The sequence below is a fragment of the Musa acuminata genome, chromosome BXJ1-3, assembly GCF_036884655.1.
Source record: "Musa acuminata AAA Group cultivar baxijiao chromosome BXJ1-3, Cavendish_Baxijiao_AAA, whole genome shotgun sequence".
Lineage (NCBI taxonomy): Eukaryota > Viridiplantae > Streptophyta > Magnoliopsida > Zingiberales > Musaceae > Musa > Musa acuminata.
The window spans coordinates 42,144,391-42,169,708 of NC_088329.1; the positions used below are offsets into that span (position 1 = coordinate 42,144,391).

General features: G+C 37.4%; 3 protein-coding genes across 14 annotated transcripts; 2 read left to right on the top strand and 1 right to left on the bottom strand.

Moving 5' to 3' along the window:
• Positions 1–319: 319 nt before the first annotated feature.
• Positions 320–15,920, bottom strand: LOC103978781 (probable magnesium transporter NIPA9). Of its 7 annotated transcripts, none has more exons than XM_065140257.1 (15): positions 15,751–15,916; positions 15,335–15,433; positions 14,310–14,439; positions 11,782–11,870; positions 10,926–10,982; positions 10,753–10,811; positions 10,104–10,224; positions 8,475–8,623; positions 7,319–7,859; positions 7,176–7,230; positions 6,800–6,903; positions 5,308–5,625; positions 5,063–5,114; positions 1,081–1,214; positions 320–766 (listed from the first exon to the last, which is right to left on the bottom strand). In XM_065140257.1, the coding sequence occupies exons 1-9, from the start codon at positions 15,859–15,861 to the stop codon at positions 7,640–7,642; spliced, it is 1,035 nt and encodes a 344-aa protein (XP_064996329.1). In that variant the 5' UTR covers positions 15,862–15,916; the 3' UTR covers positions 320–766; positions 1,081–1,214; positions 5,063–5,114; positions 5,308–5,625; positions 6,800–6,903; positions 7,176–7,230; positions 7,319–7,639. The 7 variants fall into 7 exon arrangements, with proteins under 7 accessions (XP_064996329.1, XP_064996338.1, XP_064996314.1 ...); XM_065140266.1 differs by having other exon boundaries at positions 5,063–5,157; XM_065140242.1 differs by having other exon boundaries at positions 5,063–5,625.
• Positions 2,573–4,819, top strand: LOC135580832 (cytokinin riboside 5'-monophosphate phosphoribohydrolase LOG8-like). Of its 2 annotated transcripts, none has more exons than XM_065140283.1 (7): positions 2,573–2,710; positions 3,027–3,124; positions 3,214–3,244; positions 3,895–3,994; positions 4,090–4,169; positions 4,247–4,390; positions 4,597–4,819. In XM_065140283.1, exons 1-7 carry the CDS (start codon positions 2,600–2,602, stop codon positions 4,684–4,686), a joined length of 654 nt encoding a protein of 217 aa, XP_064996355.1. In that variant the 5' UTR covers positions 2,573–2,599; the 3' UTR covers positions 4,687–4,819. The 2 variants fall into 2 exon arrangements, with proteins under 2 accessions (XP_064996355.1, XP_064996360.1); XM_065140288.1 differs by having other exon boundaries at positions 4,099–4,169.
• A 1,238-nt stretch (positions 15,921–17,158) lies between the features above and the next one.
• Positions 17,159–25,244, top strand: LOC135632022 (transcription factor LATE FLOWERING-like). Of its 5 annotated transcripts, XM_065140322.1 has the most exons (7): positions 17,160–17,299; positions 19,641–19,702; positions 19,822–19,864; positions 20,756–21,233; positions 21,373–22,642; positions 22,727–22,957; positions 23,059–25,244. In XM_065140322.1, exon 7 carries the CDS (start codon positions 23,087–23,089, stop codon positions 24,143–24,145), a length of 1,059 nt encoding a protein of 352 aa, XP_064996394.1. In that variant the 5' UTR covers positions 17,160–17,299; positions 19,641–19,702; positions 19,822–19,864; positions 20,756–21,233; positions 21,373–22,642; positions 22,727–22,957; positions 23,059–23,086; the 3' UTR covers positions 24,146–25,244. The 5 variants fall into 5 exon arrangements, with proteins under 5 accessions (XP_064996386.1, XP_064996394.1, XP_064996369.1 ...); XM_065140314.1 differs by having other exon boundaries at positions 17,159–19,864; XM_065140304.1 differs by having other exon boundaries at positions 17,162–21,233; positions 21,373–21,690; positions 22,348–22,642.
• Positions 25,245–25,318: the final 74 nt, after the last annotated feature.

Here is a 25,318-nt window from a genome sequence, read left to right on the forward strand (position 1 = left end):
CCACAATTGAATCGGAAGAACATTTATTCATCATATTAATATTAATATAATCGAAATTGTCACATACACCATTTCTTTTTTCCATTGCTATGCAATTTACTTTTTCTTCATTTATATTCGGCTTATAATTTTTAAAAAAAAAATAAATTAATTAATATATTTTTTTAATCATATCAGATGACATCATCCGGTGAACATATGTGTTGTGACTGTTGAATCAGCATGGTTTAATCCACGGATCGATGTCGAGAGACTTTTATCGATGACCCAAAATATATCTTATCAATCAGTAGATAATTTATCAAATAAGACTGTAATATCCAACAAAATCTTTTCGTTATTAATCATAAAATCTCACTCTCTTTGACTAACAAGAGAATAGTTGAGCATCAATGTATAATATATGCAACATCTTAAATCTACAGGCCTCACTCACTCCCTTTGACCAAAAAAAAAAGAGAAAAGAGGTTTTTTTTGAAGAAAGTAGTTGAGACTTGAGAACACTTTTCCCATATCAATGGAGATTTACTGGTACATAGTAAGAGGGATGCTTGATCACATATGATCAGATGCATCAATATAAATCATATTGTGGAAAGGAACAGTTGGCAATGGATTGGCCAGAGTAGGTGAAGCACTTGGAATGTCATCCACTCCATTGAGGATATTTTGAGCTGAGCACCATCACTGGATGTGGACCTGCATCATCCACAGACCTGCCATGGTTGCCTCACTGATTGCAGTCTTTTCTTTTGGGGAAGGGATCCTGCTGATCGAATCAAAAGTACTAATGCATGATCCACATGTATCATCATTGTTGCTCATATTAATTAATGTTAAGATTGTTAGAGTATCAGCAAAAAGCAGGGTGGACTTTTTGCTTCTTTCTGCAAGTGCCAAGTAGTGAAAAACCAGATGCCCACCAAATCTCTTCATCAATCAAAATGAGATGCATGCAGTGTCGATTTCAATGTGTAAGAGCAACCTTATTTAGGAAACGAGGATTAACATGATTATTGTGATTTCATGGTGCTCTCAAAGAGATTGAAGCACAAGTATAAGAGTTTGAAGTACACTCACCAGTGCTCCTCTTCCTTCTCTTCTTCTCCTCCTCTGCTTCTTTCTCCTTCCTTCTTCCCCCCCTTGCAATGATGTAATCCCCTCCCCATGCAGGATGATGCCAGAGACCAAGTATGGTAGTTCTCAATATTTTCCTGTAGACAGAAGATGATGATTAAGTTAAGCCTGTATTGTTAGCATGCATATTAGGATGAGATCTGCAAGGGATCCATTTTCATAAAAGCCTGATAAAACAAATAGAAAGGCCTGAATGCAAGACATCTCAACCATCTCTGAATTGCAACTCTTTCCTCTTCAAATGATGATGCATAAATTCTGAATCTTTAGGAGTGATATATGCTAATTTAGTGCCTTTGGAGGTTTTACATTGTCATCAAAGCACAGAGAGAACATCATGTCTTCTTATAACCAAACCATTACTGCAAGTCTCTAGAAAGAAAGAACAAAAAAAAAACTAGTAGCCCAGCTAAATGCAATCCTAAATGTTGAGACTTGTAGAGTGAAACCAATATCGGATGAGTGTCAGAGTTGCAACAACTCATGACACAGCCTATTTGTACAAGAAACTATGCCATTACTTTAGCTCCAGGCTTGGTTTCTCCACTGGTATTAATTAACATCACCCAGCATCTGCAACACCAATCCTCTCTCTCTCTCTCTCTGAAGTATTTGGGCATGCGCAACAAGCATGCTTTGCTAAATCATCTCTTTTGCCTCTCATCTCTGTCCACCATGAGTTGCTGACAACCAAGATCTGCCGCATGCTGTTTTAAATAGGCTCAAATCATGTCATGAGTTGTTCTTTTGACAGTACTAAGCACATAGGATTAGGTAGCCCAAGTATAATATGGATTTCCTTGGTGGCTACACGCATAGTTGTGGCCACGTCCACCAGTTGACCTTGTTACTCTCTTCCATAACCCCCAAGAAAAGATGATATGACTCGTAGTTTCCCCCTCAAATGTGATAGATTTTTCACAGCAAGAAGAAAAGATGTGCCTTTTATTTTCGCCTAGAATCAGAATCACGAAAACAATCTTGATGTTTATCCGTCTGTTCTTCATATCATTGAACTCGTCCCATGCAGGAAATCGATCTGTAAAGACCCTGCGGTGCACACCAATTGATATATATCTACATATATCTAATTGACGGCCTGCACCGATCGAACTCGGAGGATTGTCCATTGCGCACATCCACGAGAGAGCTTTGTTGATGGATAAATGGGAAAGCTTTCGTCTTTTTGGCGGTGTTTCCTTCCGAAATTTGTCCTGTTTTCCTGCGCTACGAGAGAGGGAAAGAAGGATGAGTAAAAACAGAGAGGTAAATGGGAGAAGGGTTAGAGTTGTTGGGCCTCTCGATGGTGCTTTGGGCTACAAACCAGAGAGCCGCAGAGGATCCTTGATGCCGGTTGGTTCAAAGGAGGACGGCGACTGTAGAGCCTTGATTCGCTCTCCTTCTCCCTATATATACCCATCTTATGTTCTTCTCGGTCGCGCCGTGAGATTGGAGAGCAGAGATGGGCGACGAGACCCGGAGCAAGTTCAAGCGGATTTGCGTCTTCTGCGGCAGCAACTCTGGCAACCGAACAGTCTTCAGCGATGCAGCTCTTGATCTGGGTCGCGAACTGGTATGCCCTCGGTGGTCCTTGCCGTCAAAGAAATCGAATTTTGAGGGCTTGTCTTCGTTAAAGGTCCGGCGGTCGTCGGCGTTGGTCTTCCACTAGAGCCGATACCTCTTCTTCCTTCTCGCTGAGCCTTCTCCTCCTCCTCTGTTGCATCTGAGACACAAGCTTTTCGGAACCTGTATCGCTTCAAAACTCGATCTTGGAGGGATTGGAACAAAGAGAGTCGATTGCCTTTTTTTCTATTGGTTTCATGACAATAGGATCTTTGGATCTGTTGTTGTTGTTGTAGATCGATTATAGCTTGTTTTATGTGTTGCAGGTGAGGAGAAGGATCGATTTAGTTTATGGTGGTGGGAGTGTGGGATTGATGGGTCTGATTTCACGGGCAGTTTATGATGGAGGTTGCCATGTTCTTGGGTAAGCTTTATGTTTCTGGTTGCTCTACAGTCTCTGCATGGTTTATCATACTCTGCTCATGCTTTCAATTTACTTGTGAACACATGCAGGGTTATTCCTCAAGCTCTCATGCCCCTTGAGGTATGTCTTATCAAATAGCCTTTTCCCCCCTCTCTATTTTTCTTGTTTGTTTCAGATGTCTTGTGGGTTTTTGTAGCTCCTAAATTGGATATACCCAAGTCTTTCAGAGTATATAAATTTCATAGATTAATGTGATAGCAATCAGAGGCAAGATTATGTGTAAAACCGATAATGGTATGTGGATTTGCATGTAATTTGGAGTGTTCAGAAGCCAGGAGGGGTCTCAGACTCTCAGCCATGGATAAGTTTCTCTGAGGTCTAAATTTAAATTTCCTAGCAGTTTTTTTTTTTTTTTTTTTTAGTTTATGAGCCTTCATATGTATAATTCTGCTATAAGCCTTCCTATGGATGGGCAAAAACTTCAATGTCCATCTATAAGATTCTGTGGGCAATTTGGTGGTACTTGATTGGTTTGACCTTCCATCTCTAACAAGTAAACATGAAGAGAATATGCATGTTAGATATTTCCAATATAGCAGCAATATGGGGGAGAAAGTTATGCTCCACTTGTTTCTACATTGCAAGTCCTGACTGGTTCTTTGGTAGACAAAAATAGTGAAAATCTTGAGGAAAATAAAGACTTTGATCATCTATGGATTATTCACTGTTTAGAATAAGCAGCACAACAATTTCTCTTTCTGTGTTTCCAGATATCTGGAGAGACTGTGGGGCAAGTAAAAATTGTTTCAGACATGCATGAGCGAAAAGCTTTAATGGCTCAACAAGCTGATGCATTTATCGCACTTCCCGGTATGGTATATGACCAATAAAATCTTTGCTCAAGTTTCTTTATGCATGTATGATGCTCCTATTGCCTTGTGCTACCATGCTCTTAAAGTTCCCAGACATTGTAGGAGGGTATGGAACAATGGAGGAGGTGATGGAGATGACAACATGGTCACAACTTGGAATTCATGATAAACCAGTGAGTGTACATCTTTTGCAAGGAATGCTATTGATTTTCCACAAGAGTAATGGTGAGGATTTTGTCTGTCTGTGCAGGTTGGCCTATTAAATGTTGATGGCTATTACAACTCCTTGCTTGAACTATTTGATAATGGCGTGCAAGAAGGCTTTATAAAGCCAGCTTGTAGACATATAGTGCTTTCTGCTTCAACTGCAGATGAATTGCTTACAAAAATGGAGGTCAACTGTCCATTTCTTTTCTCAACCTTATTTTTTGTATCTAGCTACATAAAGCTGCCTAGAACATGTGAAAGCCCATGCCACAATGAACATGATCCTAAATAGAAGAAATGAACAGCAGTTTGTTTTGAGTTCTTTTAGCATTTGATTGTTTATGGCTCTAAGATTGGGCAAAATTTGATCTTGTTCATTCGCTTGGATTGCAGCTATATACTCCTTTGCACAAAGAAGTTGCTCCGCGACAGAACTGGGAGATTTCCCATCTAGGTTACTCCAAGGCTCCAAGCTCACCCTGAAGAACTGATTCATGTGATTCTTTGCTTGACAGTTTGTGCCTGAGAAGCCTCTGGCTGTAAGAGCTGTTCACTGAAGAACTGCTCTCACTTTGACTTTCCAATAAAAGTATTGGTGCTCATAATTGTGAATCTATCTATATTGTCTAATTGCATCATGTCTGGCATAGCATCAAATCCATTTCAATCTGCACATTTTGTGCATGAGCATGGATTGGAGGCTTGACACAAAATCTATCATGCATCATTTGGTCCTTCTTATGCATTAAGATATCATAGAGAATTCTTGAAAAGCAAGAGGCATATTGACTATGATAAATAGGCTGCATAAGCATAAACAAACAGACCTAAAATAGCATCAATGAAGATGTGGCCATACCAGAGGTCTTCCACTTTACTGCAGGAAAGATCATACATTAAGGTAGGATGATCTGCACACAAAGATTTCAGATGGATGAAGAAGTCCTGATGTTCCTGAGATGAACATTACACAATTCTGAAACCAATGAGCAAGCTAAGCTTAAGTAGCCAAGTGACCACTAGCAATTCATTTTTGAGTTTTGCGTCGTGATGCATCAGATTTATTTAGTGCTTGAAGGAGAGAGAGTTAACATGGGAGCAAACCTTGACGCCATGGATCTGCCAATCGCAACAAGCCAAAGGACAGCTCACGGCTGCCAAGTACAAAAGTCCGTCTCAGTGGCGACGACGACGACACATCGCTGCCTGCCTTCATCCGCTTTGAGGTGCGTGCACAGAGGCTGATTCATCTGTACAATTCTTCTTATTTCTGGATCTCTGTTGGCGTCCAGACAACTCCTCTGCCATGAAAGATGATAAGATTTGGCCCAATCGAGCACAGAACATGTCAGCTTGTTGATCGTTCTGCAGTGTACCAGCACTCCGAATGCTGCTGCATCCCCCCATCAGCAATCGTGGCTCCTGCAGTCACCCCAGTGTAAAAGAAAATACTGGTGCAAATAGTAGACAGGAATAAAATAGCATGGACTAAAGCCATCAGAAAGGCTCACTACAGCAGTAGTAAGTACACTAAAAAACATGGTTAGATTTATTATGTATAGATAGTGAATTTACATCCAAGCATGTTTTGGTATAATAAAATTATTCATTTCTTTTTTCTCAAATGGGAAAAAAATACATGCATGAAAGAAATATGGGTTTCATTTTTTTATGAAAAGTATTGAGTGTATGGAGAAGATGCATATACATTAAAATCATGTAGATGAACTAGCAAGACATGCATGCACATTAAGATCATGTATATGAACCAGCCGGTAGAGATGATGAGTAGATCATGACATTTTATTTCTCTATACTGAAAACTTCCGTAGGAGAATTATGGATTATATCATGGTTCTAACTACATAGGTTGCAATTGATTAATACAGAGGAGTATTGTGCATATAACTATATCTAAATTCGATTGATGTGGCATTGTAAGCTAAATGTACGTGCCATCTCTTTTGATATGCATGTATGCAATCGATCTACCATCCTTTTACCTGTAGCAAATTCTTACTGTTGTGTCCATTATTTTTATTAGTTCCTTTCACCAATGTCAAATTCTGTGTACCCTCCAGGGAACAACTTAATCCTTGTCTGCTACAAGAACATAGTAAATTCGGCCTATGAAGTTTAGTTTGCATGAGCTTTTCCCATCTATCAACGTTCCAATATTAAATGCAAAAGTATCTCAAAACCAAAAACAATCTTAAGTAGTGAAGTAAACAAAGTCAAGAATTTTCTAAACCTAAAACATTTTATAATCAAGAGGATATATATATATATATATAATCTAGGATCATTTTTATTTTTTGAGTTTTGAATAATATTTTATTAAGTTTATCTAATTCAATCGAATAAAAAATTATTTAAGATTTATTTATTTATTAGAAATCTAAGTACTATGGACTCAATGGTGAAACTATATAAATATGGATGTATCTATTTCTTTTCATCTATCTATGAAATATTATTTTAACTTTTGACAAACACTAGAAGACTGATCCCCTCGAAATGATCATCTTTTTTTTTTATAATAAAACTCTAAAGTCTTATCGATATGCAAGCAAGAAGCAAGAAAAGACGAGATTACCAAGATAATCTCCCCACACAAGTAGACACCAAAATTGCTTCTCATGTGAGGCTCCAGCGAAGGCAATCAGTAGCAGGAGATCCTCACCACTTGAACAACCGACCCTAGCAACAAACATAAAGAATAAAATGAAAACTCGATCAAGAAGTCTTACTGAATGGGAAATCGACTTGGGGCAGATAATGTCTATCAACACCCACCAACCGATCGAAAGTGCCAAAGAAAGACGATATATATCGAATAGCATCTCTCTCTCTCTCTCGCTAGTTCGCTTCCAGTTCGAGTAGGACCGACCCCCTCCACATCTTCCCATCTTATCCATCCAACTCACTATCAAAATAATAACAACAATAATATGAGACGTTGCATTACGTACCGATAAGAAGTGGAAGCAACATATACTGCGATGCTTCAATCCATCGTTAAAATCTCTGTACACATGTTACGGAACAGGGACAAGTGGAGATTAAAGCTCTGTTCATATTGATCAAATTAATGCCAACAATTAAAACAAGTCACCTTTTCAGACACAGGATCACGCGAGAATGCATCCAGCTTCCGTGACTCTGGTTTTTAGAGTGTTCGCAGGCGACTCATAAATGGCATATACAAGATCATTATAAAATAAGGACAGACAGAAATTGGATATGATAGCAACAAAATAATTATACATATACCACGTGATCTGGTAAACAAGCAAGCCCAGAAGACTTCACTTCCCTCGATAGGGAATTGGAGGGAAGATGACAAGGTTAGCGCAGGGTCTAAAAGCAAGCTGACCGTTGTCCAAGAAATAAAAGAAAAGGTCAACATGTACTTCTTATTTGTTTAATGACTTCACTAGGCTTTCTCTTTTGATGGAGATGTTATCAGATGATGCAGCGTCGATGCATGAATTACTGCACTTGGGCTAGGATCCTTAATACGTAAGGAACCAGATCTCCTTAGAGTGTGATTCTCAAGGTTGCTTCTTCTCAGATGTCGTCGCAACGGCCTAGGTAGCAGGGCCATCAATCGAGCTGAACTCACCAGAAGAATAACCCCGAGAGTGATAAAGATCCTGCAAACAATTCAGAAGCCCACTCAGCATCATGCATCAGGCAGCCCGATTATCATATGCTTACAGTAAAACAAGATCTTAACATGTTTATATCATTCCAAAAACATACTAACACAAACTACAATATGGACATTAAACCCAAAAAGAATTTGCAATAAGCAAAATGCAGGTCACAATTTACATGATCTTCATACAAAATCAAGCTTGGGGATAGGTCTCCAAAGGTACATCACGGTGCAGTGTGTTGCAGTATGCAGATTCAGATGCCAAACTCTGCACACTGCAGAGGTTGGCATCATAACACTGCAGCGTCAAGCGAAATCAGAACGTGACCAAGATGAATCGTTAGTAATGCCAACCTAACTGAAGTTCCATATGTGACTCTAGCATAACAAAGATGAGGAATGAATAGCACAATTTTGCATCTGAACCTGCACTCTACAGAGTTATATCAGGTTTACTGTCAATGGAAACAGCTAATAATAAATGAGAGCTCAGGTCCAAGGTGGATAACATATGTTCAGACCCAGAGCCTCCAACAGAAAAATAAGACTGAGAATGTCATTCAAGAAACAATATGAAAAAGATAAGCTGCCTAAAATTAGTGGGCATTACCATCCAAGTGAAAGAGCCACTCGAGCAACGGGAGAAGAAGGCATATGTTCACCCAGAGCAAACATACCAGCCAGAACACCAGTAATAATTGATGCCACAGCCGCACATGTGGATACCACAATAGCCCTTCCATGTTTCAGGCCTTGGGTCTGTCAAAATCCATATCCATATATATTAGATAGTGACCCAATGAAACTATAAAGAGAGGTTTCATTTTACAGATGATGTTAGTTGATTTACACTATGCCAAATGGATAACATGCAAATTAAGAAATCGATTTTGTGTATCTTCTTTTAGAAGTGTGCAAAACATATACAAGGTACCCAAAAGGACACATTGACATCAGGGATCTATTGAGTCATTAACTTTGAAGACACAACTTTGACCCACATCCTTATTATCGCTGGTTGCAAGAAAATGGCAAGCTAGACATTGAAATATATCAAGCAACTAATTTTTCCTACTTAAAGAATGACAAAATATATAACAACAACAACAAAGCCGTAAGTCACAACTATTTGGGGTCAATTACATAGATTTTTTTATCGCTATTGAGATATGTAAAAAGTCATATGTTTAGTTTAGATTACTAAATCTTTATTTATAGTTTCTATTAAAGGTTTTTTAGGTCTTCCACTATCTTTTATCGTACCACTAACATTAATCATTAACCACTAACATTAAGATATATAAAAAGTCATATGTTTAGTTTCTATTAAAGTTAACATTAATATTACTATCGCATCTGGAGATCTCCTAAGCACATACTTATATTAGCTTAAATGATTTTATCTAATTTTATCCTCTATCGAAGTGATACCTAGTTGTTCACGAATAAAATTATTTTTTTTCCTATCATTCCTAGTAACTCCACACATCCATTTCAACATTCTCATCTTAGCAGCACAAACTTTTTGTATATGTTGTTTCTTAACTGCCCAATCTTAAATCCATAGAGTATTATTGGTTTCACAACTGTCTTATAAAATTTTTCTTTTGATCTCAAATATATTCGATGACCACACAAGACTCCTGACAACCCTCGGCATTTTAACTATCGATCTCTCCATCTTGTTGAATAATTGATCCAAAAAACATAAAGCTTTTACTTAAGGGGAGTTCTTATCCATCTAACTTAACTATATTCTCTTGTCTATTCCTAAAATCACTGAGATTGCATTTTATATATTCAGTTTTAGTACTACTATATCTAAAACCTTTAGTTTCTAAGGCTTGTCTCCATAGCTCAAGTTTATAATTAATTTTACTTACATTCGCATCAACTGAGCAAACAACAATTTCTTCATCGTATATGAACTGGCCTGAGACTGCTTTGGGTTCTATGTATTTTCTTCGTACAAGAACCCCACAAGGCTATAGATGAAAGAAAAATACAGTTCATGGGTTGATTCTTGTCAACCGGCGCTTGTACTCATCTCCGGTCCTGATGTCTATATAACTACCAACCTGGAACCTTTTCAACCTAACACAATAGGAAGGGGTTCAAAGCGGAACAAACTGATATAAAGTATAAACAACTCAAGAATTGAACAAATTGTCATAGCTGAAAGCATTTAGAACAAACAAATGAATTATTGCCCCAAGAGGGGATCTAATTTTGCAACCACCTGATAAACAAACCCAGAAGCGCTACAGCAGATGCTAATGGAAATGCATATTGGTACCATGATCTTTGAGAAGCCCTCCTCTGAAAACATAAAACCCATCTTTGATATTACTGATGCCATCCTGTGAATTTTAGTCATTGTATTAGTCTTTGCTAATTTCTCTCTTAAAGCTAAGCTAAAAAAACTGTTAATCCACTCTATATACAAACTTTTCGCACAAAATATCAGGGTTGACATTAAAGATAGAAAAACTTATTAATTACCAGTTGGATAATTGGATGGATATGTAGATTAAATCATTACTTTATAAGTTGAACTGGAATTTATGGAACTTCTTTGTAGAACAACATACTCAAAAACATATTAAGAAAACAGTACTCAAGAACACGTGAAAAAAGGTTCTGAGATGTAAAGGTCAACCAATACTTTCTAAAGCAAAATTGCAAATTTTATCGGAGGATGGCCAATACATAAGGCTCCCAGCCATGGATATTGCAAATTTCGTAACAACAAGCAATAGTTCTCTTATTCTTTACAGCAAAACTGTCTACATATCGTATTCATGTAAGAAAAAAAGAAAAAAAATGCAAAAAGAGGGAGAATCAATGTTAAAAAAATAGCAGGATACCAAAGGACAAGAGAAAATCACCCAAATAAAATGCCCGATTCCAAGCCATATATAATTTCCTCAATTACTTCAGAATGCATCTGCATTTATAATTATGACATCAGACATAGTGAACATCCAAAGACAAATGGAAAAGGAAGAAAAAAAAGAAAAGAAATACAGCAATTACTTTAATAGCAAAATGAGAATTATACCAGCTCCTGCTCCTGCCTTCGACTCTTGTAGATGCGAAGCCATGTGTTCAGAAGAGCCTGAATTGGCATGTGAAGCTCATCAAGAGTTTATTAAAAATATAGTCTGATATTTAGAAGCTACCCATGACAACAAAAGCACTACATCATTGTTTAATTCACTCCTTGTAGCAGATCATACTGAAGCATCAGCAGGTAGATTAACTAATGGATCAGACCTAACAAACAAAAAGGAAAAGCAATCTATGAACTTTCTCACTTTATCTATAATAGTGTGCCGATGACACACATAGCTATCGTGATATAGATATGTATAGCATGAGACCATATATCTATCCTGAAACTTTCACCAAAATATGACTACAAAAATTGTGAACTCTTTTCACCTCTTCTTGCCAAGCCTAAGCCACCATGATGCTACATAAAGGATATGAAGTGAACAAGCACTTATCGAAACCATGCTGTAAAGCGAAAGGCGTACAAGATATACTTTCTAAATATATGTCAAGAAAAAGTTACGGAACCATCTTCAGATAGGTAGAAAAGGGCAAGAATGTATCTTGGTGTAGACACCATTGAACTGCCACTTGTCTAAAATTCCACAGCCAACATTGTGTTTCATATTTAATAAATAAGAGTGCCAAATCAAGGCTGCAAAGAATGCCAGTGTGAGAAAACATGTAATTGCTGAAGTCATAAACATCAGAAAATAACACCCAATTGAACCAACAAACACTTGGTAGTAAGAGCAGTATCACCAATATCACCATACTCTAAACAAACAAGATAATTTAAGAAAGAACATGGATAACTTTTAGTAATGCAAGACCAATGATGCATAATAGAGCATGATACCTACAAACAACAAGGCAACTGAGATGCCCAGCAAAGGTAAGTGGAAAAGAGAGACTGTCGAACCATTTTGCTTATCCCCTCCAATACCAACTCCTGCAACAACAATACAAACCAAAAACATTGTATAAAACAACTCACACTGAAATCATCTTTTGGTACCTGGTCGTCTACTAAAGGCTCCGAAAATTACAATACATGAAGCACAGCTGGCAAACAAAGGGCTCCGAAAATTATGTGAATCATGAATCAAAACATACAAAACACATGACTTATTGCAAATAAAAGTACATAAATAATATGAAAATTATAATAAATTGTATGCATTCAGGTCTCAGAAACTATTAACAAATATTATTTGCTATTTTAACTACAGGCTTCAAGTAAATAAATCACACAGCAACATAAGCCCCAATTACTTTAGTTTTAATAGATTAAGTTCATCAGCAATGATGTAAAACAAGTCAAAATCCCAATCCCCACAGTTAGTTTTTTTTTTTAAATTAGAAATGATACTTAGAGTTGTCAATCTGCAGTAGTCGAAAGTTTAAAAAAAATTATACCATGTTCAAATTAGTGGTGACGAACAGACCAATGATGTTATTGCATTGCATCACATAGTTTGTTGTCTTTTAACTGACTTGAAGCAAACATACTTAACAGTACCAGTGCACTCATCTATGTCAAAAGGCCCTGAATCTGTCAAGATCAACTAGAAAAGCAGAGAACCCACTTGAAGTTCCTTAGGTTGCATATACTGCTACAAGGTAGTTCTAACAGTATTAAGAGCAAACATAAACAGTCACAAGAAGTAAATAAAAATTAAAATTACATGCAAGAAAACTCAATATGGAGGAAAGGATGATGATTTGCAATGCAAAACACAAGTAAAGCAGAAAAACAATAACAACAAGTCAGCACTCAACACACTGAAACAAAATTGGACGATGAAAAGGAACGTCCAGAAAGGGTGTGTGAACTTTACAAACTCTGACATCATTAACTTAATGAACCAACATTGATTTTCATGTTAACAAATTAAAGAATAGGACAGCAATGCAAGGGAGAAGTCCAAGGAACAGCTACCTACAGAAAAGAATGTATCAAAAAGAAAAGCTACCTCATGTGTACCATATCCTTGTTAAACAGCAACTAGCAATTACATTCATATCAAGAATTTCTTTGTGATCATTAACAATATCCTCTTACAGCAAAATGCCATTTGTATCACATGATCTAAATTAAGGGTGTTGATGGGCTAGATTGTAGCAACTGTGTGTTGGGTTGGCATGCATACATCAGAACATAACTCTCAAGCAAAACTCATTAGAACATAACTCCCAAGCCAGACCCAATCCATTTAACAATCATGTCAAGAAATTAAGCCTAAACCAACCAGCCCAATTCAAAGAACCAAGTAACCTACTTTATGAACAGGTAAGACTGAATCAAGTTATGACATGATTAACCCATTTTCAACATAATTTGACCTACTTACTGACCCAAACATGATATTATTGTATGATCAACATAGTAATGATCTAATTGGACCAGCTTAAGGCTGGAACATAATACAATTGACATGCTAGTCCAAAAAGGACATACTTAATGTTTAATCTGATTATGGTGTAAATTTAGTTCAATCGGACCAATTTCCTAAATCCGATCTGATATATTTATTACTCAGGTTAATCTTGTCAACTGATTTATGACCCTATATAACCTCAACTAAACCGACTAATCTTGGTGTCTTAATGCTATGGTGGTGGGTCAGCTTAACCATTCTCAAATTTAGTCTAATTTTTTTTCTTCCAGCCCACTTTGACAATGGTACTAATTTAGATTTCACCATTTTTAACTTTAACGATTTGGAGATTAACTTAATTAGATGCCCTGCAACACGAAAGCTCCACTATTCTCCATGATAGAACAAGTGTGGCATCTTTCAGAGCTCATTACCCCTCATCATAGAATATGAGTTCTGATTTAGTTAGCGAATGAAGCACCTTAACCACCTTAAACCTAGAAGATAATAAATGTAATGCCTTCAAATTTTCTTCAGCAAAATTCATTTTTACCAACCATGTACTAAATTTCACTCATTGAGGTGTTGGTGAACGATATGTACTGAGTTTGGGAGCTATAACATATGTACTATAGCAGCCTATACACAACCTATACACAAGACAAAGATTACGAAAATGACAACAACAACAAAGCCATAAGTCCCAACTATTTGGGTCAGTTACATGGAACTTTTACCGCCATTGAGATCTGTAAAAAGGATATTACGAAAAGCACTGATCCTTTAAAATTAAAACTTATGTGTATGAATTATTCTTAATGTTTGCCGAGTTTCTATTTGGTTCGCTTCATTTGCTCTTCAAATCTTAGAAGGAAAAAAAATGGAATCACAACAAGCTCATATTAAATCTATCTATGAAAAATTAGAATAAAACCAACCTACAAATTCTTGTCATTGTTGTTGTAGAATAATAACTAATCAATAGGGAGATTCTTATAAACTTACATTACCTATTGTTCCAGCCCCAGCCAATGCAATCCCCACCCAATCAAGAGCATTCATCACTTCTTTGAGATAGAAATGAGAGAAGACACAAAGTATAGCAAGTCCACAACCAGAAACTGGTTGTATTACTGAAACCTGCAAAAATGAATATAAGAAATATAAGTATCTTTTATGTCTTTAGATGATTGTATCAAGTATTTTTGTACAGATAAAGTAGAAAAAATCCAACATCTTGCAATCTATGCTTCATTATATGCCTCTTAAATCAACAGGCAAGTCCTAAAGAAATTTATATGTGTGTGTGTGTGAATCCAATGTTTTCATGCAAGCAAACCAATTAATATAAGTCACAAATCAGTTTACATGAGAGTGAAGAACTAATAAATTTCATATAAGAACAATAAAAAGAAATAGCGTTTCTAAAAAGATACCAAATCAAGAAAATTAAATAAACATTAGTTTCATCACATGGTAATGCAAATAAAGCATGTTAGACTTAAACTAGCAAAGGTAGATAAAAGAAGCAACAAAGCATGGTGGGATTAGTATTAGGAGACTCCAGTTGCTTTAAGAAATCAAATGAATAGTACACGATGAATAATATGCACAACGGATGTGGCAGATTGTGGGGCCTACACTAGGACGCTAATCTAAGTGACTACCTGTAATCAATATATTTAAGTAAGAATTATGTATTTCTCGAACAAAACAACCAAAGAATGGTATGTGAGAAGCAGCTAAAGGCCAAACTACTCAATCTGAAAATAGCCTCTCTCTCTCTCTCTCTCTCTCTCTCTCTCTCTCTCTCTCTCTTGTATGAGCGTCCTCTATAGTCAATATATTTAGGTGCTGTCGTGCTGATTTTTCAAAATTTAGGTGCTCATTCACTTGCATTTCAATGTATACATGCAGACTGAAGGAACCGGTTCAATTAAAAAATGCATAATGGCACGACATATAAGAATCTGACAGCATATGAAAAAGGTTTTATTCATTATATCAAGAAATTCGACAATATAGTGTGACTCACTGGAGCTTGAGACAATGCCCTCAGCATCAAGACAGCGCCACATATATCCATAAGAAAGCCTATAATCCACAATTTGTTCAAAACATACGCTCTGATCACCTACAAGTCAATAAGAGCAATTTAGACCATACTTAATTACATCTCACATTTTACTAAAAAATGTAATTCATTCATAAATGAACATGATCGAAGACAATCCTTAGCTGCATCTCCTACCACCTACGGGATGAGAAAAAGAAAAAGAAGAGAACATTTCGATGTCCGCCACACGAAATGAAAATCTTAAATAGTTTTTTCCAGCCAGATCAAGAAACGGAGACATTTCCTAACCGATTGCTCTCGATATCGCGGCATAACGGGAATAATATAGCGTGAAGAATCTAAATCGACTAGGGATTGCGGAGGAGGATTAGAACCTTGAGCTTGAAGGAGAGGCGAGGGAGGATCACGGTACCCTTCTTCTGTAGAACCTTGCCGATGTTGTTCCCCGCCGTCGCCATCAGCGTCAAGCATATCGATTCCCACATTCTCTCTCTCCCTCTCCTTCTTCTTCTTCTTCGTCTCCTTTTCGAGCAATCCCCTTTTAACTCGGTCGTCTTTTTGACATCGAGGAGCGAAAATGTGAGTGCTGCCGCACATGCCACAATCTCACTCATTATTGTACCTGCCCCGTTTGCGGAGAGATTCATGGACCCCACATGAAAAGACCAATCGAGACACGTGTGTAACGTTTAACAGTCAATGATAGAGTAGAAGCTCTGTTCGTAACGTTGACGCTAATGCTTCTTCTGGAGCAAGTTCGAAGCTAATTAATTAACAATTTAAGTCAAATACGAATAATTATACTAAGAATATTAAAAATGAATATTAACATAATTAATGAATCATATATAAAGAGTGAAAATAATTTGCATGTCTTTTTTTATTATTTTAAATATGTATTACGTTCTATATATTTTCTGTTTATATACATATAAATATATATAGACAAACAAATATTCTTAACTAACTCACATACAAATCTCTTTTATAATATCTCATATAAATCTTAAATTAAATTTATCATTTTTTATACCCTCAGGAAGGATAAATTAACGGGCACAAAAAGTATTCTTAGGAATCTTTCTTCGTATCGAAACTTAAAGAAACATAGGTATTAATTGAATAATAAAATTTTAATTTTTAGATTTTTTTCAAAAATTTATTGTCATCTGAAACACTAGTTGGAATAATACTGAAATATTTATCAATCTCAATAATTTCTCTTTGTGAGTGTTTCATGAGCTCATACATACTAAAAGAGAATACACTTAAGGCTTATATTCATTATTTATATTTGTTGAACCTCCCAGTACAAAAGCTCTTAAAGAGAATATACTTCAAAATTTTTATTTTTTTATATTTGTTATTTATTTTTGTTGAATCTCTCATTACCAAATCATTCCACTTTTGATATCATTTAGCTTGGGGAGAGAATACTTACAGAACCAAAATAAATCTCACATAATAATAATTAAATAAACATATCGAGTCAGTTAAAGTGTCTTTTTGAACTAAGTTTGAACCTCATTAATCGTCTCCGTGAGAATTCAAACATGAGGTTTAATAATTTAAGCTCATTAATCACATTATCAAATCAAAATAGCAATTAATTATTCATTCAATAGGTCAAATGCTTAAACTGTGACTAATTATATCGATTAGTAATTATTGTTGGATTAGATTATTTACACATCATAATTAAGGTCTGGCAAAAAAAGAAATAATAAACATGGGCATTCGTAGCTCGAATACCCACGTGGCGTCCATCAGGAAGGTCACAGCTCTCCAACCACCTTTTCTCGCCCGCTGGATGTGCGCCCCGAGATCATATTGCCCTGCCTCCTCGAGACCCTCGCGGTTTCATCGCGATAGATGCCGACCCTCCCCTCCATCGGACCAGAGTTCCTCTCTCGATCGATCCAGGTTATTCAAGCTTGTTCTTGCCATTCCTCCGCTCGTTACTGTTCTCTTTGTCATATTTATTTCTCTCTTTTTGGGTGTAATTTTGGTCTTACTTCTCCTCAATTTTTCACATATTTGTATGAATTTTCGCTTCGTTTTTTCTTGTTCACGATCCTAATTTGAATTGGCGGTCTGTTATGTTGTTTCATGTCTCTTTTCTTTGTTGTTTTGGGCCTATTTTGACGCCATATTCGCTAGGTTACTTGGATTAATTTTCTTTAACATGAACACAGAGTCTGTTCGAGATATCAGCGAGTCGTGTTGATAGAACCTTTGATAGGATTTTCTACTCGGACTGTTTCTTTGATGAAAATATCATGCTGCTTTAAAGAAATTGAAACAATAATTGTTGGTATTAACAGTCTTCAGTTTAATGCTGATTTGTGGTAGTTGGTTTCATGGTCGAGGCATGTAGTGGATTGTTTGTAGGTGAGATTAAACACTTCAACAGGAACTAAGTGGGAAGGCATACATCTGTTTTATCTTCCTTTTTGTTGACAGCGTCATTCATTTTGTATTAATAAAAATTGTTCCTGAATTGGAAATTCATTTGATGTAATTTTGACTCTGGATATAATAATATAAATTGTTGCAATATTAATCTAAGCAAAATAAATAAATAAATAAAGGAAAAGAAGAAAAGAAGGACCCTATTTATAAACATCTTATCAGCTTCATTATCAGCTTCAACTGTGTCCAAGTTTTCTTTGACTCAACTTTTAGATTTTCTTTATGTACTTGCTCTATAAAGTACTATAGTTCATACCTCTTGTTACTTTTACATATTCCCATATGACAAAGGTAAACCGTCTTTTGAGGATGTTGGGTCAATAAGAATAAGTTGTGTTATGTCATGATGCCATTAGCAAGAAACTTTATATTGTAAGTTTAACTGACTCATTATAGCTAACAACTTAGCCAGTCACAATATCAGATGGTTTTTATAATAACAACAACAAAGTTGTAAGCCCCAACTATTTGAGATCGGTTACATGAATCTTTTGCAGTCATTGAGATTTGTAAAAAAGTCATAAGCTTAGTTACATTTAAAATATTTAAATATTTACTTACAGTTTTTATTAAAGCCTTTTTATGTCTTCCTCTACCTCTCTTCGTACCACTAACCTTAATCATTTCACCTCTTTTAACTATCGTATCAGGATGTCTCCCGAGCATATGCTCATATCATCTTAAACGATTTTGTTTTATCGTATCTTCTATCGAAGCGCAATACCTAGTTGTTCATGAATAGAAAGTATTTCTTTTCCTATATTTCTTAGTAACTCTACACATCCATCTGGATGTTTCCTAAACATATGCTCAAACCATCTTAAACGATTTTCTTTCATGTTTTCTTCTATTGAAGCAATACCTAATTGTTCATGAATAAAAGTATTTCTTTTCCTATATTTCTTGGTAACTCCACACATACATATCATTATTCTCATCTCGACAACATAAAGTTTTTATATATGTTGTTTCTTAACTACCCAACACTCAGATTCATAAAGTATTATTGGTCTCACAAGTCACAATTTCTTTTTAATCTCAAAGGCATCTGATGATCACACAAGACTCTTGATACCTCTTGCCATTTTAATCATCTTGTTTTTACTCTGTGAACATTATCTTCATCGATCTTTCCATTTTGTTGAATAATTGATTCAAGATACCTAAAGCTTTTACTTAAAGAGACATTTTGTCCATTCAACTTCTCTTGTTTCTTTCTAGAATCACTAAAATTACATCTCATATATTCAGTTTTAGTCCTACTTAATCTAAACCTTTAGTTTATAAGGATTGTCTCCATAGCTCAAGTTTATAATTAATTCCATTTAGGCTCTCATCAACTAAGATAAAATCATCAGCAAATAACATACATTAGAGAGGTCCATCATGTAAATGACTAGTAAGTTCTTCCATTATCAATGTGAAAAGGTAGGGACTTAATACGAATCCTTAATGTCATGTGATCTGATATAGTTTTACGCTGTTTATTAGTGGCCTTACACAACCCTCTACCTTTTTTTATCCAAACTTGGGACCGGCATTGGCGGTGTTAATCAAAGGATTTTTAACAACCCACAAATAAAGCCATAGATTTTTATATGCTGGAAAACAGAAATTATGATTTTATAAATGTGTTCTTATCGGATTATTCTATAAACTTGTTCAATTTTTTTATTTATGGAAAAAAAAAATCATATTAAGTTGGCAGTTGTTGTTCTGGGGTGCTGCCAAACTATCTAGATGACATAGTTGCTGAAGATGAGATATTGTCCATCCTGAATGTTCCTCCTAGGCAAATGGGGCGAGTTATTAGGAGAAGGGAGCCTTTATCCAGTCTGTGAAGGAAGCTTGCAAGTATGCTTTTCATTTGTACATCCAAATATAAATGTCTATTTGAACCCGATGCTTGTTTCTGAATAGCCTTAGCTACCTGCTTTATAAGATATTTCATTTTGCCTTTTGAAATATTGCAGTGCAGAAATCATTATCGGTGGTGCAAAGGGGCCTTCTGATAAGGTCGAGGTTTTCTTGTTTTCATTCTCTAACGGTCTTTACTCTCGATGGAAATCAGTAGGTCAATGAAACGGGTACCTAGATAGAATAATGTAAAGCATATGCTGAGAGAGAACAAATGTAATACAACTCAAGCTGCAAAGCCAAGCCCGATGAATGAAGTGATTCACAACATCTTCGTGTTAAAACAATTGTTTCTTCAGGGATCTTATCTTCAATGTCACTAAGAAATACCTATCACCTTGAAACGTCAATTCACAAGTAGAATGTCTCCAATCAAACCTTGTTAATGTCCTTAATATCTTTGGACATTGGCACAGTGTTTTGTCCTAACCACCATGTGTGCAATTCTAAGAATTATGAACTTCTATACCAGAAACTAATTACTCTTGTACAGTGAACTTAGTTATGAAATGTATTTAGAGTTTTTAGCATCTGAGCCATAATAATGCAAATGCTTCTTGTTTTTGTGAGATTTACATATGTAATGTAAAGTGGGTGTTTATACAGATCCAATTTCCAGTGTGGATTTGAGGAAGTGACCAGTTTTGAAAGGCAAGGACAGGAAGGACATACATACATGCTATATATACATGTGTGTGTGTGTGTCATATAATTGGATAGCTGGATTAGCTAATTTTGGTTCGAAAGTCTGCAATCTTTCCTCTGTCACTTGAACTTTTGGAGATGGAATCTGTGAAAACTTAGCTATCCTGTTTTGAGTTACTATTGTGCTTCATAACCCTATATAATGGAGTTAGTTTTGCAACTATGCATTGTGCCCGTGGCTGGATTCATCCTAATTCAGTTATATGCGTCTGTCATGTGTGATTCTATCGGTAGTTTTGTTATGTGTATCAATATGCAATCTCAGTGTTGATGTCTTCTCCCTAGGTGTATTTCATTGGGCCTGTGATGCAAGGAAAGCTAAAGCAATAATCGGAGGGTGTATGCTTGAAATATAGCTTCTTCCTGTGGGAACTTCAGCTGATCATCCTACTAGAACAAAGGATGGCTTTGAGCATCTTTTTTTTCTGGAAAAACAAATTGCATGAGATTGTTGTTAATCTATTGTAAAAAACAAGTCTATTGACAATCTCGCTCAAGTTGTGTTTTCCTTCTCTACATAATTGGATGGCATATTAATTTAAAGGAGTCTGTTCCCTTTTTGTTGTGGTAAGAATCATATGCTTCCACAGCAAACAAAGAACTGCTGTGGTTATCATTTTGTCCTTGATGATGAAAGTTCAGTAAGTGCTAGGTGATGCTTTGGACATTGGACAATGATGGAACCATGTGTTGTATCCATGTACCAGAGTTCAAGCTTGTCCACCTCCAGCATCCGATGCGTGTGCTATCTCATCCACTTCAAGTAAAGTTTCTAACTTAATATCATTATTATGCTGAAGGATTTGTTCTTGTTTGCTTGTCCTTGGGGGGACCAACTCAGTGTGTGGTATGTGCATGCATCACAATATCACATACATTTCGTTGTCAATCTTGTGGTAAAGCTTGCGATAGGTGTTGGGGAGCGCGGTGTGGGCTGCCGCAAAGCTGTCCACCGGAGCTACTGGTTTAGCGGGCACGGTAGAAAGCGATCACCATGTGGCAGTGACGACGGCAGCGGGTCAATTCAGATTTATCGGCCTCTACTCATTTGTCACTAGTCACTCGTCCTCTCAAGTCATGTTGTAGATTCTTCGGTGAAGGTAGAGCCGATGCCCACTCTTATTTTCTTGATTCTTTGTTGACAGTGGTCCTAAGGAGGCGACGCGGATCTATGTTGGAGCTTTCCCTTTAAGATGTCGAACCCATTGCATAAGATTCAGGTATGTAATAATTTTACCCTTACAAATGGCGTTACTGTTTTCACGTAAGCATCCCACAATTCTCAGCTAACTACTTTGTGACCGAGTACAATGAAAGATATGCTCCAAAAGAGGTGTGTCGATGTTAATGCTCAAATCATTTTATAGTCAATGACAGATTTTTAAGGGAGAACAAAAAACAAAAAAAAAAACATTAAGCTATGCTATTGAGAGAACATCAGACTTGCCAATGTGCATTTAAGTTCCAGAGCTAAATTATCCTTCCAATTAGATTAATCTTGATTTTTGTATAGGTAAAAATGGGTAAAGTTTAACCATAGTGAACATATGATAGTGTATTATTACATAAATAATAGGTCTAAGGTCTGAATCCACGTCATTTGATATAATAATTTAAAAAAAAAATATTCTTGCCATGTGTGTTATTAAATTGACTTGGGTAAAACCAGTTAAAAGTTGGTTGCTTCTAACTGCCATTGGACTGGACTGAACCTCATAGCAGAGATTGTGGGTAGGAAAATTGAGTTGATTATAGGGTTAAATAAATTCATTGCTACTAATTTGGATTGAAATTTTCTGTGACATGGACCCTACAAAAAACACTAAGTTTACTTAATATCATATGATTAAGCCTGTGAATCCTAGCATGCTTAACAGACAACAGAGGATGGTGCTCAAGCCTCTCACTCCATGGCTTACTTTTTTAAGTTTGAAAGAACCAGCAGAAGCCTCCAAAATCAGTACAGGCCTTTTGTCAGCTTAGAATTATTCAATCACCAGTTCTCAAGTCCCATATGCTGCCCATCTACTGAGGTCTCTCGCCTTCTACACCTCTTCAGAACTCCCAACAGAACAATCCCCTTAAAAAGAAGGGTCACCTCTACAACTAGTAGTGAGCACCAGTTGCCTACCTCTTCATAAGCTCAGACTCTGAGAGGAGTAAGAAGGCCAGGTAGAGATCACAGACCTTCACATTTCTTTCTTTCTGGGTGACACAGCGTGTGTGACTGTGTTATGCCTTCTCGGGAGGTTGCAGGAATTTAATGCTCTGTCTGCTAGCAGAGACTCTGCCAAGTTTCGGTTGTGAAGTTGCCAAGGCAGAAGGCTGTTCTTGCTGCGTCGGCTGGTGAATGCCATTGCGAGTAATCCAATACGAACACCGGACCACAGATGCAATGGAGTTGATTCATTGGTTACGTTTACCATGCTTCTGAGACCGAGTGAATCATCAGGTTCTCAAGCTTGATTGCTTGCTGGACTGAAGAAGGTACAAATCACAGTTCTAGTTTCCATGCATGCAGATGCAGAGATGATATGTCTCAGTCTCTGTCTTCTTTGCACTTTGTGATAAGAAGAATGTTGACACAGGCCTGCAACTCCAAGAACAAGCTGTGAAATGGAGAGTTTAGGGAACCACTACGACAGCTTTGCAGGATCCGATGAAGAGTTCAGCGACATGGCCGGGAAGCTCGAGCTCGACGATCTTTTCCTTGCATCAAGCATCCAGAGCCAAGAAATCACTGTAGGCGAAGCAAGCTTAGATTCCAACAAGATCGGTGAGATGGTTGACGTGTCGATTCCGCCTCCAGATACAATGAACCGTACTGTGCTGCATCTTCAAGATATGATAAGGTTGGATGCCCATCCTCATGAGCTGATGGAATCAGGTGCCGTATGGGGTGATGCGCTTCTTTCTCAGGCATGTGCTGCTTCTCAACCCATCAGCGGATACTGCAACGCAGCTCGAGCAGATGGCATATCTGCCACCTTTTCCGGCAGCGAGAACTTCCGTAACTTGAGTTGCACTGGCGATATTTCTTCAGGGAAGTCTGAGAACCATGGCTCATTCGATCAACACAAATGGAGTAGGGGTGCAGTGGCCTCCGAGGTCTCTCCTAATCCACTTCCCAATGCCAAGAGAAAGTTCGAGGAATGCACCGGGATAGGAGAAAACAAGACAAGCCTTCTCCAACCTAGTTCTTTGAAGAAACCAAGACCGGAAAAGCATTCAGGATCTTCCACCATCAACTTCGGTCGGGACAGCAACTACGAGCCCGACACAGAGGCTGTAGCACAGGTGAAAGAGATGATCTACAGGGTTGCTGCTCTAAGGCCGGTGACTCTGGAAATGGTGGACGCAGTGGAGAAGCCGAGGAGAAAGAACGTGAGGATCTCAAGCGATCCGCAGACGGTGGCTGCAAGACAGAGGAGGGAAAGGATCAGTGAGAGGCTGAGGAAGCTGCAAAGTCTGGTCCCGGGAGGGAGCCAAATGGACACTGCAACCATGCTTGATGAAGCTGCCAACTATCTCAAGTTCCTCAAGTCTCAGGTCAGGATATTGGAAACCCTAGATAACAGGCATGATCCAGGAAACAACAGTACCATGCACCCCTTTCCATTCCATCTAAGCCAGGCTTTTGCAGTGCAACAGCTTTATCCCACTCAGAAACCCTAACCCTAAAGGTGAGGTATAAATCAAGTCCTAAGCACTCAAAGAGCATATCATTGTCTTCATCATTAGCTTAGGGTTTAGGGCTTAAGTCAGTGCTTAGAATAATCCTGATATCAAATGCCCATCAAGAGAAAAGGTTAGCCTTTTGGATCCAATGGTGGTGTTCCTGCTTTTGTATCTTGGTCACCTTTTTCACTTTGCCAAAACCTCTTTGCATGTCCATAAAGCAACCTTGGCCTGTCAACAAACATTAACAAGCTCTCAACATACTGCAGAAGCCACAGATTAAAGTCTTCACCATTGGCCTTTCCCTGCAGCACCTATATAAATGTCATTATGATTATTTGTGACTCGTTCTGAGTCACATGATCAGATATATTTAATCTCTCACCATTCCTGTCTTCTTTTACTTTTCCCAAGTCCGACATGGCTTGCAAACTTGAGGAATGGTTCCAATGAACTATCAAGTGAATCAATTCCAAATGGTTTCTGCTTGCTGGTCCCTTGGTTGAGGTGGGGGAGACCTGTGTTCGGCTCTCTCCTCCCCTTCCAGTCCCACTACTTTGTTGCAGTTAAGTGTTGGCACTTTTGACTGCCCAATGCCAGAGACATTCTCTTGGGGGCCTGCTCATGTGTGGCAGAGCACAATGCTTCCTTGATTCGAGCCAAAGTACCCTTGAGAAGGCCACCAAGACATTGGTGAGCACATGGTGGGAAAAAAGAAAGGCTTGCCACTCCATGTAACTCACTTCTTCTCCAACTTGCTTTCTCTACCATCTCTTCTTTATATAACAGATTCTTATCTCATACACTGAGACATAGAATATGAACTCTCTCTCTCTCTCTCTCTCTCTCTCTCTCTCTCTCTCTCTCTCTCTATATATATATATATATATATATATATATATAATGTGGATTGGCTAGCTAGCTAGTGACAGTGGTCCTTATTATGTGCCACCTTTTCTGTACTGAAAAGGAGGGTTTCTGCTGCTATGTGATGAAGGGTGGCTTCTGTGGTTGGAACTGGATGCTCAAGTTGGGGTTTGCTAGCTGCTTGACTCAGATATTACAATCCTTCCTCCTGGTGTTGTGTTGTCGCCAACAATTCATTCTTACAGTTGCTTGGAATGTAGAGTTTCTAATTTGCTCAGTCTATGTATAGAGACTTACAAAGCA